The sequence below is a fragment of the Clytia hemisphaerica genome, unplaced genomic scaffold (assembly GCF_902728285.1).
Source record: "Clytia hemisphaerica strain Z4C2 unplaced genomic scaffold, Clytia hemisphaerica genome assembly, whole genome shotgun sequence".
Lineage (NCBI taxonomy): Eukaryota > Metazoa > Cnidaria > Hydrozoa > Leptothecata > Clytiidae > Clytia > Clytia hemisphaerica.
This window is the reverse complement of record NW_027103621.1, coordinates 600,661-620,429: the sequence shown is the minus strand read 5'-3', so window position 1 is coordinate 620,429 and position 19,769 is coordinate 600,661. Positions and strand designations below refer to the sequence as shown.

Here is a 19,769-nt window from a genome sequence, read left to right as displayed (position 1 = left end):
AGATGATAACACAAGGAATGTGCCCTGGACTCCACCAAGATCTTAAAGACGATTCTTTTATGAAAAAAAAACAAGTAATCTAGGGAACATTTTCGACTTTAAACAAGCCTTTCGACAGTTTTAACAGGGTCCACTACCAGCCAGCTCGGCTATTTATAATCCAAACGGGGGATGAGAATTAGAACCTCGAACCGATAATCCCTGGTCTGTATTGCTGACACCTAGACAATTCGATCATCGTTCCCTTCGACCATAGTACCGACTAGACTGAATCGAAGACCTCTAGTCAAATCAAAACCGTAGTTTGTAGATAAGGAGAACTAACCCGTTAGTGGATGCCAGCAGCCTAAATACTGGCATATTACCTACCTACCCGGGGGGGTACTAGGGCAAAATGGGTTACGGGGATGCTCCGCTGGTTAGGGTACCTTTTTAAACCTCCACGAGTCCCAGGTAGGGTCGCAAAAACACCAAAATAGAAAAATCAGTCCCTCGTAGGGTGCCTATTTTTGGAAAATTTGGGGAAAAAGTAGAAAATTTGAGAAAATTTTGGAATTTCAGTCCCATTCAGGGTCACTTTTTTCGCAAATTTCGAGTCCCACGTAGGGTCCATTTTTCGAACCTCAGCGGAGCACCCCCGTCGGTCCACAAGGGTAGTACCCCCCCCCCGGGCCTACCTATAAGCAACCTTTCTTGTCAGAGGATAAAGAAAGAGCAATCTAAAAGGCGGATCTATCAATCAATGAACTAGTCATCTTATGATTTAGGGTCAGATACCGATCTCGTATCCTTTTGATGATTCTTTATGATAATAATCTTTATGCGTTGATGTCGGTCTACAAACGTATTAGATAAACCATGCGATGGAGCGTCAATAATGCATCGAAATAAAGCATTCTATGAGGTTTACGCGCTTCTACATGGAGGTTTCATCTGATGCAATTTTTTTACTTTAATTTTGAGACATTTTTTGACAAGATGGCTAGCCTTTAATTTAGATAAGAAATCTTGTTAAATTTTTTTCCTATGGGTTTTCATTGGCAGTTTTTGACCATGTCGAACTTATCAGAAGAAGAGATTTGTAATTGCAATTTCATTGTCTTTTGACGAGCTATGCACTCCTTCGCATGTTTCCGACGTACTTGCTCTTTTGTCCTAAATCCGTCAGTGGGTTATGGTTGTGATAGTTATGCTCTTTGAAAGTGCTTTTTTAGTTCTTTAATGGTATGAGACAAATTTTGGCTCTCGTAAAGTAATACAGGGGGTTATTAGGGTTGAGAGCTGACGGGTATATGGCGCCCGACTTTCGACCCTCGGACCCTAGTGGGACTAAAAAGGAAAAAAAATAGGAAAATTTTGCGTGCCCCAGCATTATTTAGCTAGATATTAAGGAGCAGAAGAAAATAAGGAGCTAAATACTAACTGAGATGAATTTTTGTTGCTTTGATGTTTTGAGGTTTTAAGCCGATACTGAAAATTCATTGAGCATTTAGTTGAAGTCCTAGATTCTTTTATAAACAAGGTGACACAGAGTGTTCTCTTAAAGGTTTTGTTTTTTTAAATAACAGTGATATCGTTTGCTTACTCGTCAATTTTAATTCACAAGCTTTTTCTAATTGGATTGACACGAATGTGGAGCAAGATTGGTCAGAAAGAGAAAAAGAAAAACATTTTTTGTTTAAGCATAATAAAACAATAAGCAGACACTGTCCTGACATGAAATATGTGTCTAATATGAAACGGGAACACTTATGTAAAAACAAAACCTTTAATGTGCCTCTAACGTACATACAACGTTAAAACAACCTTGGTATTCTTGACAGGCTTCTATATGTTTTGTGCCTCGCAATTCTTTTAACACAATACAACGCCTTTTCGACCGTAATCGCGCGGTCAGGTGTGCGCCACACTTTATTATTTATTTTACCACCCTAGACTTGATCCAATCCTTTTTTACACTTTTTTCTATTTTTCTTTAGGTGCGAAAAAAGATTAGGACGGTTTTAGGGTGGTGAAACGGACAAAATAGTTCCCACGCGGCAATTGGGGGCTACGGTCGAAAAGGTGTATTCTAGGCAGGCTTCTATGTTTTGTGCCTCGCAATTCTTTTTACACAATACACACCTTGTCTGGTTCATTATTATGACTACATACACGGCTAAGCTTAAAGCGTACAAAAAAACTTATCCAAAGTTTTTCTCTACCCAGCCACGCCGCTGACGCACGTGCAAATTCTTATATATAGAAAGGCTAAGACTTGAATAAGTACCAACTTAACAGAAATTTCTTTTTTTTTTGTGTTTCATGATAAACTTTATACATGAGACTATTAGATGTTTTATACTGTTTAAAACAATTTCGAAGTGTGTGGTTGTGGGCAGTTTGTTATTTTGTATTGAAAAAGTTACCTAGAGATAGTTATAGTTATAGAAAGTTTACTAAATTTTTCATACATAGTCAGTCAGATTAATGAATGCGTCTAAGATATATAAGTGTCTTTTCGGAATGCCTGGGGACTAAGTCTTTTCTTAGATTTATATGAGGTAAAAAAATTCCCTAGAAGGATGCAAGAATTTTTGTGCTGGAAAATATATTCGTGTCTTTTATGCTCTGTCCTCTTTTTATGTACATCGCATATCGACTACAGATTTATAAAGCCCGAAGGGCTAGATGTCGTTCTTTAAGTCATCGCAGGCAAATAAAATTGAATATCGGAAAACATATTGTTGCTTTTTGTTTTCGAAAACCCGCTAAGCTCTAGCGCTGAAGTTCTATTGTAATATCACGTGACCTAGGTAGGATTTCATACCTAACCACGGCACACTTTTCAGTCAAAGCACGACATCTAGCCCTTCGGGCTTTATAAATCTATGATATCTATTTTTTCAAATCGTCCCAGGCCACTCTACCGTCCTTAAAGTACAAATATCTAAACTCGTAATAATTAGTTCCAGAGATGTGTTTTGACGTTTGTCCCTTTCTCAAAAAAAGGTCGAATTTTAAGACCTCGTTAAGGTAACTTAAGACTGCCACAAACAAAAGCATAAAGTTCGGACTAAAGTGTTGTTTTTCGTCAAGGATTTTATTCTGATTGGTTTCACACTTCATTGTCTTGAAGAGCGTCAAAGAGTAAAATAAAATTGTCCTCTCCTGGTAGAGAGAGAGTACATTTTGCACGTTTTTATAAGAACAAACTATATAAGAACATGAGACTTCGATGGCCAAAATATTAAGAACAAGTTAAATATTTCATGGCTTTGTGAACCCTAAAACACCTATTTCCTTAGGATTTTGCACGAAATGGTGAAAATAAGAACATTTCAAGAACATTTTTAGGTTCAACACTCAAAAAGTTAAGCACATTCGAATAAGGCTTCAAAAATGCTGGATGTTCATATAAAAAAGGTGTAGATGAAGACAGTACAGCCTTGGGATGTTCTTAACTTTTTAAGTTATAAGCCTAAAAATGTTCTTAACATGTTCTTATTTTGACCATTTTGTGAATATTTTTGACCATTTTCCTAATAGATTAAGGTGTTTTTGAGTCTACAAAGTCTTAAAATGTTATTAACTTTTTATTACATTTGCTTTAAATTTTGGCCAGCGATGCTTTATGTTATAGTTTCTTCTCATAAGAAAAACGTGTGTGAAAGTTCACAGAGTAAATGATACATTTGAGTATGAGGTTAAACGATTCTTACGATATGACTCGTTTTAATCTATTTTGTCGATGACGTAATTTTAAAGTGAACCCGTTGACCACAAAATTGTTTTCAAAATCTTAAAGTTTGTTTGCGTGGTGAATCACTTTTAAGCTTTTTTGGCTGGACTATTGAAGGATTTTGTTGGCGTGATTAGCAGCAAGATAATTCAGGATTATAGCCCTTTGACAAAAAAAATTAAAGCTTACCGTGACTCAATCAATGATAGACTGGAGTAATACAGTATTATAGGCGTTATATGATAATACAATTATTGTTACGGGATTTAGTTTGTATGAATTTGTTCCCTCTATTACTTTTTGCTTTATTTCTACTATATGTTTGAATTACTCCTCTAGCTTGCTAGACTAAATCCAAGAAGGAAAGCTGTGTAATCTTAGATAAGAGGAAAAAATTTTCTAGTTACGTCTTATGTAGTTGACTACCTAATTTTAAAAGGACGAAATATTTTCTTTGAAAAAAAGAAAAATTCGAATTACGGGGAGTCATCTAAAGATGAGAAGGCAAACTTTAGAATGACTCGAATAATAAATGTTCGGATTAGAGAGAGTGCTACTATTGCGGATTAAGTGCTTTAGATCGTTTCATTCGGATAATATAAGAATGTTTATATTTTGTGGTTGATGCATATGTTAATCCGTTTTTGGCTCCTAAAAAAATAGATATCGCGTTTTCATTTTTTTATGTTCAAAATAATGATGGTTAAGGTTTGCAATGGGCAAAAATTGAATTGTGTTTGCATCTGCATCAGCGGTTAATTAAAGTTCTAGTTTGGAAAAATTTGGCTGGTTAATGCTGAATTTTCTACCCGAACGTAGGGGTAGCGGTACTCCTTTTCCTGAATTTCTCCACTTACCCTTGACCCGTCTCTTTAGTTTCTGAACATCAAGCAGGGAGGCATCAAGTACCATTTTGGGGAATCTTTGGTATGACACGGCTGGGGATCGAACCCACAGCCTTGCGCACCGTAGCTGGATGCTCTACCTTCATGCTACGGTCGTTTTTTTGTAAATGACACTTATTTAATAAGATTTGAGAATGTAACTTTTATATTACCCTCTGATCTAATCCATAGGCAATTATCATTGATGTTTTTATTTGGATGGTATTTGTTGAGTTTTAGCTGTGGTCCTCATCGGGTCAAAGAAACGAGATTACGCTTGGGGATGAAGTTGTCTTTATATAACATATTTTTGCTTGTCTCTCAGACATAAGAAATTATTAAAATAACATCGAAGAAGGTTCAAAATAATATTTAAAAAATCAAAAATTTGTTCTCCGTGTTTACGAAAATTTGTCCGGAAAGTTATATTGGCTTGATTTTTGCCACCGCAAATGAAGTACAAAAGGAATTATGGAATCAGTCCTTTCAACGCAACCATCAATACGACAGATACGGTGGCAAATAGTTTCCAAGAAGTGGAAACGAGTTCAGAATTCAAAAAGATTGGTTGTAACCTGACTGGTATACTTGTAAGCAAAATCTCTTTTGAGATTGGAATCCTATACCTAACGTTTTTTAAACGTTCATTTAACGCGAATAGCACACCGCTATGCAAACGTCATATTTAATACTTTCAACATTTGACCAAAATTCAATCCCACAATCCTTTTTATCTTGATTCGTATTGCGTAATTACTACTTTTGTATTGTCAATAAGTGTAATTGACTTGCAAAAGCAATTAATGCAAAGGATGATGGGATTAAAACTCGGACAAACAATTTTGATGTCTATTTTTAGAATCACTACGGTATGCTATTAGATGAACGTTTTTATTTGGTTGAGTTGCAGGAGACTCCATGACCAATTTTCAATGAGCGCTGCCTCGTAAGCACCTTTGGCCGACTACCCGATTCCAATCACATGGCATGAGTTAGATGATGTCATCGTCCGTTAGTGGGATATTAAATGTGGGAAGAATATAAACGCAGATTTTACAGCCATCACGGCAGTTTATGGGAAAAAATAGTGCAGTAGAGTGGTAATAGTGGTAATAGTGGCGACCACTGTTTACTCCACCCCAAAGTAAACTGTGATTTCAAATTTATCCCGCATCCTGAATTGTTCCCTTTTTTGGTTACACTGTGTAGACGATAGGATCGTCTAGGCACGAGTCAACCTCGTCCCCGTGTATCCCAGGTTTTATTTACGTTACTGATTGACGCCAGAGTGTATTATCTAGCGCTATCAGTAAGAATCAAAAAGCTGATAATACACAGGGATCGAGGTTGGGCATGAGTTAACCCGGCCGAGAGTTTGTACACTTCCCAAGAGAACTACTGCGAGTAGGAATTGAACCTCAGTCACCTGAGGTTAATGAACACTATACCGCAGCGCCTTAGCATGACATGATCTAGCCGTGCATTGATAACACGCCGTTTTCCTACCTCGTTGTTTTCTGATTTCTAACAATAACTTTCACATTCGATATTTCCAAAAGTTTTGATTTTGGAAGCCTAAGAAAAGTGCTTTAATAGATATCTGAAGTTGCGCGAAATTAGATCGGTCGGCTCCTTACCTCCTCTGCCCGATGTAAGAGACACTGCAGAAGGTTGAAGGAAAGTAGGCGGTTTCAAATATTTTCAAAAATTCATAGACAGTAGATTCAAAATAGGCCGAATTGTATTGCCAGCGCATTTTCTGCTAACTTTTGTCAAGATGATGGTAGTTAAGGCTTCTAAGACAAGAAAGTCGACTGTCTAAAGTAGAGATTAACCGAAGATAAAGTTTAAGCGAGTGGACTTGCGGAACGAGGATCAACTTTTCTCTGCTCTTTCTTGATTCAAAAAAACTGACGTCAATTTCTCTATTATTTCCACACTATCATGACTTCTTCTTTTCCGCTTCTTTGTAACGACTTCTTTATTCCACATCTTCTTCATTTTCAAAAACACTTGAGATTGTCAGTACCAAAGCTCGAATGAATGCAAATAATTATGGTTGTTTTAAAAAATGAGTGTAAGTATTTTTGGTTTGAGACGGGACATGACAGAAGGTTTTCGCAAATGCAAATGAAGAAAATTTATGAATTTTACCGTCGACGAGAGGACTTTGATAGCGTCGTTTTGAAGAATTCCATATGGTAACTGACCGGTCTTTCCGGATATGTCTTGCCTGAGAGCTTATAAGAGTAAACGTAAAGTCGTAAACCTTATAAAAGCGATTCTAGAATTCCTAAATAAGTCTCTGAAGTAGGTTCGCAGCCCGGCGGTGCAGAATGGCTTCCCTGCCCGTGCTTTGTTTAAAGACGTTAAAAACGTTAATTTCGGACGATGTTGGCCAAATTTCTCTCCTACGGTGGTTGACTTTGAGGGGTTAAAATTTATATTGTAGAGTAAAGTTCTTTCACCAGGCATTGATAGTTACTTTGCACCCCCCCCCCATAGGTGGTTTTAGACCCTGTCGAACTCAGATGAAGAGATTTGTAATTGTAATTTCATTGTTTTTTAATGTTTTTTAACCTTCGCATGTTTTCGACGTCCTTGCTGTATTGTCTTAAATCCGCCTATTGGTCCCTCTACGGAATAGACGATATCGGGTTAACGTGAAAACTCAGATTTGACCCCCGAATATTGCCCACAATGATTTTCCGCACAAAGCATTGTGGAGAATTCTCGGGGGTCAAATCTGAGTTTTCATGTGAAGCCGATATCGTCTATTGCTAACCAAACAATGGTTTTCAAATATTTTTGGGTTTCTGTGTGGAAATATTCCATGAGAAATGGTATATTTTCGAATCTTTCTTCGACCAGCTATTCGTTAATCAGCCTATCTATCATTTATGACGTGTTGTTTTTGCCGTTTTTTTCAGTGTACAAACGCAACGCCATAAGGTTTTCATGACTGACTTTCTGCAGCTGTTAAAAATAGGCGTGAGAAAGATATTCAGTGATGCGAGCTATATTGAATATTTGAAGTATTTTTGCAGCATTCCCCTTTGAGAATCGATTTTTCACAGCAAACATATTCAGGTATAATTGTTTTCATCAAAAAAAAAAAAGAATCTGAAAAGAAAAAGTTTTTGATTGATCATTTTTTTATGAGTTGACGAAGTATTCACGAAATTCAAAAATTCGTGTATCACTTTTTAGATGTAAACCAATCAAATTCAAGTATTCAATTTTTGAGCCAATCAGCGGACGCGATTTTACGACACATGAATTGCTCATTTTTAATTTAAACTACTATATAATTGATTAGGGAGCGTCGCAAAGCAAGAAATTTTGCTTGAAAAAATTGCTTGAAGGAAGCTACTTTTGATGAAAAGAAAATCTGGTTGCAAGCATTTTTTTATTTTATATCAAAAAAACATTTGCTGTATAATATCAGTGCATGAAAGACTGCTACAGCGGCTTGCAAGAGAAGTGATTTTTTACAAAGATTTTTTTAGAGATTTATGTATACGATTCTTATACCTGGTTTATTGTGTTATATCTTTACTGGCATTACAGGAGCCTTTTTACTTGGTTGAAATTTTATGTTAAATGCATTTTTGCAGCTAAATTTTACATTTTAACCTTCAAATTACTTTAACTGGTGAGTTGTATTTGAGCAAAATTATTCAAACCGCAAACTTTGCTTGATTTTGAAAGTCGCTATTACAAAGGTCGCTATTCAAAAGCACATCTCACGGGCGTCTCTTGAAAATTCCTTCCCTAGAAGCAAAACTTAACCATCGATATCGCTTATCGTGTAGCCTTTCTAGTTGCAACTTAGACAAAATGATCTATCGGCAACCATGCAAATATCTATCAACTCGATATTTTACAGATTGAGAAACTTAAATTTGCGTTTATTCATTTACTACCAAAACGTTAATTTTGATGAAATAGATTTTCCAGCCGCGTTCTAAGATGTGTAGACTAAATCAATTAGATCTGTAGGCACTTTTGATATATTTTTGTTCTGTCTTCTTATTCGATTGAGAAGTTTTAAGTTTCGTAGAATTTTCTTAAAATCTACTATAGCTACTCTCTTTCAGGCTTTAGACTATAATCTGTGGGCACTGAGACCTATTTGTGTTTTCTCATTCTTTACTTTATATTGATAAGCTTCATCTACAGTATGCAGGATATCGGATGACTCCCAAAACATCATGCCAAAGCTAGATCTTCAGGGTGTAGACTACAGTCTATAGGCACTCCAACAAATCCATGTTCTCTTTCTTCCTTACTTTAGATTGAGATGCTTTATCTACGTGATATTGGATAAGTCCTAAAAATTAATCATGTCATAGCTGGCAAAGCTAGATCTTCAGGGTGTAGACTACAGTCTATAGGCACTCCAACAAATCCATGTTCTCTTTCTTCCTTACTTTAGATTGAGATGCTTTATCTACGTGATATTGGATAAGTCCTAAAAATTAATCATGTCATAGCTGGCCAATTAGAATGTAGACTACGGTCTATAGGCACTACAATTAATCCATGTTCACTTCACCTTACTTTAGATTGAGAAGCTTCACCTACGCAGGATGTTGAGTAACTATCGAAACATCAATTCAGCCAAAGCTGCACCCATCATCACCAGTAACAAGAATGAGAATGCAATCTCAGCATCCACCAATAAGCACCACCATAAGGAACATTCTAAAAACCAACCCATCTTACCCGAGGTTGGACAATATGTATATGACAGTAAAACGGGGAAGAAATATCTACGTGGAAAACTTATGGGCAAGGTAAAAATGAATTAATTTTGGGTCTGGTGGATCAGTATTTCGTTTTTCCAATTTTCCGCACTAAGATTCTTGTAACTTTTCCGAAATTTTTTTTGCTATTTTACCTGGGGTAACAGGCATAGGATTGGAAAGGGTTTGTTTCTAAAGGTACGGAAAATTTTTTGCTTACCCATTTATAACTGCCAAACTTTCCGAATGGCTTATTTTCAACTACCCGAAGTCCCGGTCTTTTTCCGCTACTAGAAAGGTGGCAAAGGAATCTTAGTGCGGAAATTGGGTACTTATAAAAAACGACGGTATTTCGTTTGTCTATACTCTATACGTGAAAGCGATATTTAATGGATTTTGACCCCCCCCCCTCATTTGGAAAAGATTTTATTTTTCCTGGGTGGAATTTGCATTTTTAAGAGTTCCGGATTCGTGAAATGGGAGAATTTATTAAGCTGTTTAAAGCTGAAAGGGAAAGTTTTGAATGGGACAGACGCGATTTTCCAGTGCTTTTTTTTAGGATAGGGTATGCGGAGTAAACCATCGAGTCCTAAGTTTTTTAAGGGCAGTGATTGTTTGCGTCCTGAAATATTGTGAACTACTGATAGCGGTCTTTTTCAACCTTTGTTCTATCTGCGTAGATGCTGGGAATTTTTGATTGCATTTTTTCTTTCAAATGCCAAATGAAAAATCGAAAATTGTTCGAGTTTCTTCGCGATTAAAACTATTGATAGCGGTCTCTTTTTAGGATTTGAGTATCTCTCAATGATGCTGTGTTTTTTCTTTTTTCATTTTTCAATTTTTTTGAAAATAAATTTTGCTTTGTGATGCTGAATTGGAATATCACACTTTTATAAAACGGTTAAGTCATCAATAGAGAAAGTAATGAACCAATAAGCAAATTTCAATTTATGAAGATGAAACTGAAAAAAAGAAAAAATTATTGAATCCTAAATTAAAATCGTCATCAATATAGTCTCACAGCTGTTTACACTTGGGAATTATCGGGCCCTACAGAGTTTCTGACGTCATTCCACATAGGGTTTTCCTAAACGTGATCCAAAATATTAATTTTCCCTAGTCAGGCTTATTTTTCATTCTACTGTTCTTATAGAAACTCAAAGTCTGATCTCTCCTATAATCCGGCTAGTTTCAACAGCGCAATATCTACGCGCCCGTTTTATTAGCTAGCATTTGATCGAGATCTACTTTTATTTGTCCGTCGCCTGATGTTTTGGCAACTAAACTAGCAAAAAGTCCATACTTTTACTTGGGAAAAGGCCAGCAAAACAAGCTGCCACCTGCTAACATTCGGGATACAGTGGCCTCTCGCTAATTCGAATCTTTTCTATAATTCGAATTAATTCTCAGTCCCCGTCAAAAGGAATCCCTCGCACAATGCTTCTATAAAGAAATAGACTTCGAGTTCGACTTCGAATTAGGGAGAGTTAGCTGCAGTTTAGAAAGATATTTGAATAATGTTCGAAGGTTCGGGTTAACAGGTCGGACTGTAACATCATAACATCTTTCAATGATTTTTTGAACAGGGTGGATTTGCCAGATGCTACGAAGTGACAGACATTCAAACAGACAAGAAATATGCTTGCAAGGCCATCGCAAAAGCACGTATCGCTAAACCACATCAACAACAAAAGGTTTGTTTTCAGCAGCCTTATTCAGTCCTAGGTGGGCGTGAAACTGGCTAATTTACTGTATTGAATTTTTATTCAACACCTCAAAATTGTGGACTGCCCAAATTTTGGCCCCATTAACCAAGCCTTATTGTTATGTCATGAATTGAGTATAACATAATATTATAATGTTGTCGTCGCGTGATTGAATGTGTCCACGCAATACCTGCTGAGGTTCAACATGCGTGCTAAACTAAAATATGCAAATGTCAGTATTTTATTACGTCACCAATTGAATAGCCATGACTCATCCATTCCCACCATCTAGATGAATCACTGCTATGCTCAATACTCTGTTGTTCCATACAACTATTCTGAAAATTATTCATGAGTACATTTTTGTTTTATCTATTGAACAATCGTTTGAATAAAAGTTTACAATTACACGTTTTTTATATAAGAACATTGTGCGCTTTTTTTTAACAAGGTGCTGGTTTGCTCGTCCATTTTTGAGGCTATAAATATTAAATACACTCATTATATGCATTTTGAATTTAAATTTCAATTAATTTCTTATATTGTCTCATTTGACGTATCTTAGATAAACTTTGCGATTCTTTTATTGAATAAAACGACCGCAAGATTGTCATATCATATGAATCAGTTTCGCTTTCTGTCGTTTATAGTTTTCCTAGAAAGATATGAGTACTATTCACCCGCCCCCAAAAAAGGTGTAGAGTAGTAATTGCCTCTATTTTGAAAAAAATCTAAAGACCCAATGTTCGACTCTTTTTTTGAGTCAAGAAAATAAGTAAGATAAGAAAGCCTTAATTACGAAAAATTGGAACAGCAAATCTTGCCAATTTTGCTAAACCACAATACCATTTTGACTCCAAAAATTAGCGGCAAAATCATTACATAACGACTTTGAAAACATCTTAACGTCAACATATATTTATTGGTCGCTAAAATTACATAGTGTTTTTTTTTTTGAAGTCATTACGTAATGTTTTCTCATGTTAACATTTTCTATTGTCTTGACAGATTGCAAACGAGGTGGAATTGCATCGTGGGTTTAACGGGCACTTTATTGTTCGATTCTATTGTTATTTCGAAGATGACGATAATGTTTATATTCTACTCGAACTCTGCAATAGAAAGGTATAAATATTATTTTGAGTGAGTAGATTTGTACACCCCTGATGATTGCCGTAAGGCCTGAGACATGAAGAAATTCCCTTTTTAACAGCAAAATTTTGAAATAAATTTATAATTATTATTTCAATCACGATATTCACGTGTTTTTGTTAGTAAATTACCTCGGAACTTACCTCGACTATCTGAAACTGAATTATAATCTCCTAAACGTTAAATGCGTTGAATGCAAATGGTACCGTTGCGTCAGTACTTTGAAGATTTTCTAAGTCTACAAGTGTGCGCTCTTTCTTTGCTAACCATGTGAAAACCATGCGAGTTTGAACCAAGGGAGTTTGTTTCAATTACGCTGATATGGTCATCAAGTAGTAGCTAAATAGAGTGAATACGGTTTTAAATTCCTCATACCTATTTTATTTCTCCTTTGTAGTCTATGGTTCAACTCTTAAAACAACGACGTACATTAACAGAACCAGAGGTTCGATACTTCATGGCACAGGCTGTCCAAGGAGTCCATTATCTCCATAATGAAAGTATTATTCATCGGGATATCAAACTGGGAAATCTGTTCATCAACCAAGAGATGGAAATCCGAATCGGAGATTTCGGGTTAGCTGTACGCGCTGATAAAGACGGAAAGAAAGAAATGTACGATTATTTGTTTTCTTGTGTAGCTTTAGTTTTCCGAATACGAGTTCGCTAATATGCTCTAACATACTCTAGATTTCCATGCAAGACAGTAAAAATTCATTTTTATAAGAAACAATAAGCTATTGTCGAGACTCGCTTGTTTACATTCTTTAGTACTTCAAACCTGAAATTGCTCTCGCTTTTGAGTAAAATTTAGATATTTTAGGCACAATACACCGCTTAAAAACTTTCAGTCATTTCATTCAATTTCAGGTTAAAGTAATTATTCTTAGCATGATTTTTAACGTCTTTATTCTGAATAGTATTTTATCTTATTATTTCAGGTCAGTGTGTGGTACTCCAAACTACATTGCACCAGAGGTGTTGAGTAAAACAGGGCATTCTTATGAAGTTGATACATGGGCTCTTGGCTGTGTTATGTAAGTTTTTCATCCTCTAAAATGGATTGTGTTATTGTGAACGCAATGCTTCACTTTACATGAATTAGTTTACTTTCACCAGACAGGTGACATCAATCTTTGACCATTTAAGTGCGGAATATATTTCAAAATTCCGTTTTCGGACTTACACTAAACTGGAAGAGGTAACTCTTAGGCTGTACCGTAACAACTCGATCAACAATTATTAAGGTGCCATATTATTTGCCAACGACAGTAGCAATCATAAGATCGCTTTTAAATTAGCAATTGTATAATGCAGTTATAAAATTTTAAATCTTAAACTTTTAAAACTACTTTTAAACAATTCGATAATACCTGATAGCCAAGCTGACACACAATATTGTTTCAACGTTTATCTAATCTTCACAACGCTCGAATAACGTTAGATGAACGTTGAAACAACGTTGTGTGCCAGCTGGGAAGTCTTGGATGCACGACCAGCATGACTGACTGTATGTATGACGTAACTCTAATGACTGAATGTTTATACATTTCGAATTGTAGATTGTATTCGTGTTATTGTATTGTATTGTATCGTTTTTTGTTTTCCTCCCTCAATACACTTGCTACGAAATTTTTTAAACCTTCAAATTTTCTTTTGGGAACGCACACAAAAAGGTATGTGACTTTATTGTATGTTTTTGATTTTGCATTTAGGCGAAACCAATTTAATTTGTTGCTCAACGGGCGCGACCGAACCAGCATTTGCTGCAAACGAAAAAATAATATTGAATTTCCTTTGCCACAAATTTCTAATACTAAAAAAATTTACACTAAAAAAAGTTGAAAAGAATCTAAAATCTTGAATCGAATTCTATGTACGGAAGATTTTATTACAAACTCCATCAAAGATGATGATGAATTTTCGACCAAAATTATTTGAAAATATTACTTAAAGCCTAATTACCTTCCTTGATTATTTAAAATCATTTTTTTATTTTACCGACCGACCGACTCATATCTTACAAACGATCTGCCCGTAGAACAACAAATTAAATTGATCTCGTCTAATACCTAAATGTTATGTTGTTCAATGTTTGTAATTATATAATTGTTAGAATGTATTTACTTGTACGCGGCCTTGCACCATCATTTTTGATATACACACAAACTTCGTTATGACTAAATTACTATAATATCCTCCAACAGAATCTCTACTAAACACTTGTACGATACTCATTAGATAAAAGCTAAGACTTTAAACCATGTTAAATTTTTATTAAACTGTACCTTGATAAAACTAAACATGAAATTAAATATAAAATTAAAATTAAAATTTTAAATCTACAGAGGCTTTTCATATTTTGTTAAGTTACGGAATCTTTGCCATAATGGAAGCAAACGTTCGATTTGCGTAAGGATCGCCTCTACAGATTCGAACGTTTACGTCCATAATGGGGAAAATTACGTAACTTATCAAAATATCACAAACCTCTATTTGGAGTACAGAAGAGTTTCTTTAGCACGAATCCCCATAACTAAAATTTTCCTTAACTCGAACAGATTTGTGTTCCCCGTGCGGATCCGAGTTATGGAGACTCTGCTGTATTAGGATTTCATTTCTAAGTTTTATATTTCTCTTTCAGGTATACACTATTGGTTGGGCGACCGCCTTTCGAGACGAGTTGTTTAAAAGACACTTATTTACGAATCCGAAATAACGAATACGCAATACCTTCAAAAGTCTCAAGACCTGCTGCAAAGCTTATCCAAAAATTCCTCAGTGAGCGGCCACAAGATCGTCCGCGTCTAGACGGTGTTTTAAATGATGAATTCTTTACTCGGGGATTTTTCCCGCGCTCGTTACCCTCAATCTGTTGTGTAGCGCCACCAAAATTCACATCATTGAAAAACCGAAATTCGGCTCACGGTAAAAGAGCTGGTAGCACACGTAATAATAAACTGTTTAATAATAAGCGTGATGTTCGTGATCAAGTAGACACGGTCGTTAAAGACGCCTTATCGAAAGTGAGCTTGCGTGATCGTAAATTATCGTCAGAAGATGAGGAGAGACAACACGAAAGCGGTTTCGAAGATTCATATCACCATGATGAAAAATTAACAGACGAAGAAGGTAATTGCTTGTTCTTTGATTTTCTTTAATGTCATCTCATTAATCATGAAGATTGAACAGTAATTACACTCTACAGTAGTCTCTCTATCTCAAATCTATAACTCGAATGTCTCGTTCAAGTCTCGAGCAAGTTTTATGGTCCCTTCAGTTAAAAATGACTTATAATACTCCATAAATCGAAATTTTCTTAACTCCAACAAGTTTGTGTTCTTCGTGTGGATTCGAGTTACGGAGACTCAATTGTATTAACAATTTTCTTTGGCGATTTTCGGATAACAGGAAGTTTGATGCGCACAACTGTCCTAATTCCCGATGACTCGTTTTTGTCTTATAAGATATTCTGATGTACATCCTGCTCTTTAGTGTACAAGTATGTCCAATGTGTAACCAAAATTGACTGAAAAAACATCAACTTTTTTTTTCTTTTCACAACAGAATTAAACGAACCATCATTCGGGTACAGCAACCCACAACTTTTATACGATCGATTGGACAACTGTCTACGACAAATGCCTGATCCACACTGTACAGAACTCTCAGATCCGATTTCAACCGGTAATTCCGATTCGGAAGAAGATAATTCCATCATGGAATCCGGTTTCCAACAACAGAATAGGTTGTGGATTACCAAATGGGTTGATTATAGTAACAAGTATGGATTTGGTGGACAACTTTCGAATGGTTGTATTGTGGTCAGATATAATGATGGCACAACGTTGGCTGTTGATACTCAAAAAAGGTATAAATCAATTTCATTTGAGGGTTTAAATACTCAATTTGTGTTTTTGAAAGGAATTACTAATTAGTTAATATCCACCAATGCCATTTGGAACCGACAAATTTTTCAGTCACGTTGGTGATGCTGGTGTCACTATCTAGATTTACATTCTCCGTTGATACTCAAAAAAGATAGAAATCAATTTCCTAGATTTTTTGCGAAGTTAATGTTTATTTATTTTGTGGAATGTGTTGCTTCTTGGTGACCAGTCCCCTTCAGTGGCCAACTTACCAACATTTCGATAAGGATGTCATTGCTAGTACTCTTTTACCTAGATGAATTTTGCTTACCTAAGGAATGTACGTATTCTCCAGTCGAATTGACTTTTCAATTAAGTTTTTTGTGCCTGATAATCTGTTTGAGTATATCTTAGCTAAGGCATCGGTATCATTTATCGCTTTGTTCAAAGAATTTGGTCTACTGACGATATCTTTCTGTGGTAAATCGTTTTAGGACCAATTTTTTATGAATTTTTGTTTTCATTTCAGGCGTTTACAATACTTCGATGAGGATCGCAACATCTTTAGATTCAGTGTTTCCAACATCCCCGATGATTTGAATCGAAAAGTGACTCTTCTCAACTATTTCTCCAACTACATGGAACGTCATCTTCTGAAGGTAAATCTTTTAATTCAATTCTAGAGCATTGATTGGTCGATTTGTTGAAATTACGTTAAGTTAATCCAATCCTCTAGAAAGCTAGGACGAGCCCTCGATATTATTGCAGTTTAGTATCAAATTCATTCAATTTGACCTTGCTTGGCTCAAAGTAATTTGTCGTCATTTTGTATTTGCTACTTTTCATGTTAAATCTTGTTTTTATAAACCCTGTTTGAAGACCTTTCTTTAATATAGGTTTGTACAGTAGAGTAACTTTAACTCGAATTTCCATTACTAGAATGTCAACTCGAACAAGTTTTTCCGTCCCTTCAGTTAACAATGACTTACTCTGTAACTTGAAATTTCCTTAACTCGAACATTCTTGTGTTCCTCGTGCGTATTCGAGTTATGGAGACTTAACTGTATATTTCAAAAACCCTGTCGGAATTCTTCAAGAACGAAAATGAGATTTTGTGAGCAAATGCACCAGGATTGATTTGTTAATTAATAAGGTGGCCAATTAAAGTGGAGTTAATAAAACTGAAGTTCTTGTTAAAGGGATCAGAGTTTGGAACTAAACTGTACAGAATCTAACGGAGATAATCTGAGGTTTGTATTTGACTTAAAATCTTGTAACTTGATATTGTTTTATCGTTCAACAGGGCGGTGATTTGAAGGACGCCAACAAACACGATGTCTTTTCAGAGATGGCAATCATAGACATTTGGTTTCGAACTGACAAAGCAATGATCATGTATCTCTCTGATGGAACTCTACAGGTAGGCCATAATGGTTGTTTAACTGACATTATATACATTTTATACAAGAATATACTTTATAAGGGGGGGGTTGTAGGGGTTCGAAATACCGTTTTCCCGTCAAAATTTTTGCTGAATCCAGGAATCCCGAAAATCGAAAAAATAACAACACCGTCACACCGGCTTGTACAGAGCAAAAATGTACCTAAATACCGTCACCGTCTGATTTTAAAATACACACTGAACACTGAACCTCAGAATGCCATTTTTTAAAGCATTTTCACCTGTAAATTGCCAATAATACCCCGGTAACGCTCAATATTCTTCAGGCGTGTATTACATGTTAAATTTCGATCTTAACCTAAGAATGCCCTAAGAATATTTTAGGATGATATTCGCCAAAAAGCTAAAAATATCCATGATGAAATGAAAACACCATTCTTATAAAAGAAAAGCGTGTATTATTGAAATTATTTTTGTATCCTTATTGTGGACGGATAATGTAACGAAGAGATAAGTGGTTGATGCAAGCTTATAAGTCCTAAGAGACATAATGATGTTTCACTTTTCAAATTTGAAAAATAATTATTCTGCTAAAACCTTGAAGTAGTAATTAATAACCAATAGTTGAATTGACTGATAGTTGGTACGAACCGTGACTCGGGGATAATTCAGAATTATGCACTCGCTGTTCGTATTGAAATATTAATTCATATTTTATTTTTACCCTGTTTCAGGTCAACTTCTTATCAGACCATACCAAGATTATCATCAATCCAGAGCAAAACCAAGATGTTGTTACGTATATCAATCAAAACCGTGAAAGTTACGTTACGTCATTACGTTCGGTTTCAAAGCGAGGCTGTAATGATGACATTAATGATCGCTTACAATATTGTCTAATGGTTTTACATAAACTTGCTGAAATGTATTTAGATGATATGAAATGAAGAAAGTTGATTGGATGATTGCGCGTGGAGAGAAGTCTGTGTTCTAGTTGACGCATGCGTGGTTGATTTAACCGATTTTTTGACGCGAAAACTTTGCATATGAAAGACGATTCTTATGCGATGCTGACCTATGCTGCTCCTTTACCGACAAAACTATCAAAAATTCTCTGTTTGGATTGTTGCAATATTCGATACCAACTGCTTCTCCTGAAATGACCCATAATCGAAAAACGAAAATTGCCTCCATAATGTAAAAACCGAAGACTTTATCGTATAATTCCACCGTTGCAGTTTCCTTGCAGTTCCGTATTATCACAATACCGCTGAATTTCCCGTATATCTTCTTCGAATACCTTCTTCAATCCCACTAACAAAAAAATCACGACTCATTGAATCCTCGACAAAGCCAGATATTATTAGAATTTCATTCTTGGCAAAGTTACCTATGAAGAAATTGAAAATAAATGAAAACCTTAGATAGGCGTACTGGATAATTAATGTATGGCAGTAATTTTAAAAAGACTTTTTACCGCGATTTTTATACTTTGAGCGTTTTTACGTCGAGACTTTTTTGCTACATTATAGTAAATTTTGGATATGGAGTTTCTGGTATATCGTAAGAATTTTAAGTAAAGCCATCAATTTTATATGGAAAAAGTACTTAACAGAAATTTGAACACTCTTTTAGAAAAAATACGGATTTTAAAAATTGTTTTAAATACGAAATATTCGAACCCCCTTTGTATAAAATACTGAAAATATTAGATAGAGAAATTATATAATATTATAACTCCCCCTTTCCCTAAATATTGTACATATGAATTTTAGATTTTATGAGAATATTATATCAAAGTAAAGAAATTTATATATAAGTATTATACTGATGAAGGTTTAGATTTCCCATTTTTCGTTATAGCCACCCTTTTCTGATCACCATCCCTTTATACCACACCCTCTTCTTTTGGAGATCAAATATTTCATCATATTTTGGTTCTTATTTTTTAGCTATACAGATAACAGGTTGTTTTCGTTAAAGATAACAGATACACAGAATTTTTAGCATCTAAATCAAAGGTTATCGCCACGCTTTTCAAATTTTCCCCTGCCTTCCTTAACGCAATCTTACATTAGGGTGTGGTCACTAACCTTTATATACCTATATCCGCCATCTTTGATCGGAGTTTTAAGAAAAGTGGTTGACTACTGGTAGCACTACTCGTTGTTGGTCAATTTATAACATCTTTTCACCAACATTGAGTAGTGCTACCATTAGGGTACATCTTTCAAAAAAACTCCTTCCCTTCCCAAGAAGATGAGATTATAATTTTGAATTATTATGG

The 19,769-nt window shown here is 35.4% G+C and overlaps 1 protein-coding gene across 6 annotated transcripts in view; it reads left to right on the top strand.

Moving 5' to 3' along the window:
* LOC136802378 (serine/threonine-protein kinase PLK1-like) overlaps nucleotides 1–19,313 on the top strand; it is a 40,444-nt gene extending 21,131 nt beyond the window's left edge. For 3 of the 6 annotated variants that reach the window (XM_067059111.1, XM_067059112.1, XM_067059109.1), the window contains 10 exons: nucleotides 9,174–9,404; nucleotides 10,940–11,047; nucleotides 12,068–12,184; nucleotides 12,609–12,826; nucleotides 13,153–13,248; nucleotides 14,856–15,343; nucleotides 15,779–16,082; nucleotides 16,610–16,739; nucleotides 17,384–17,500; nucleotides 18,217–19,313. In XM_067059111.1, coding sequence (XP_066915212.1) covers nucleotides 9,174–9,404; nucleotides 10,940–11,047; nucleotides 12,068–12,184; nucleotides 12,609–12,826; nucleotides 13,153–13,248; nucleotides 14,856–15,343; nucleotides 15,779–16,082; nucleotides 16,610–16,739; nucleotides 17,384–17,500; nucleotides 18,217–18,429 — 2,022 coding nt within the window. In that variant the 3' untranslated portion in view covers nucleotides 18,430–19,313. Of the gene's footprint in view, nucleotides 1–4,928; nucleotides 5,196–6,572; nucleotides 6,683–7,934; nucleotides 8,261–9,173; nucleotides 9,405–10,939; nucleotides 11,048–12,067; nucleotides 12,185–12,608; nucleotides 12,827–13,152; nucleotides 13,249–14,855; nucleotides 15,344–15,778; nucleotides 16,083–16,609; nucleotides 16,740–17,383; nucleotides 17,501–18,216 lie in introns of those variants that run through there. The other 3 variants (XM_067059108.1, XM_067059113.1, XM_067059114.1) reach the window with 3 other exon arrangements.
* The last annotated feature ends 456 nt before the right edge of the window (nucleotides 19,314–19,769 follow it).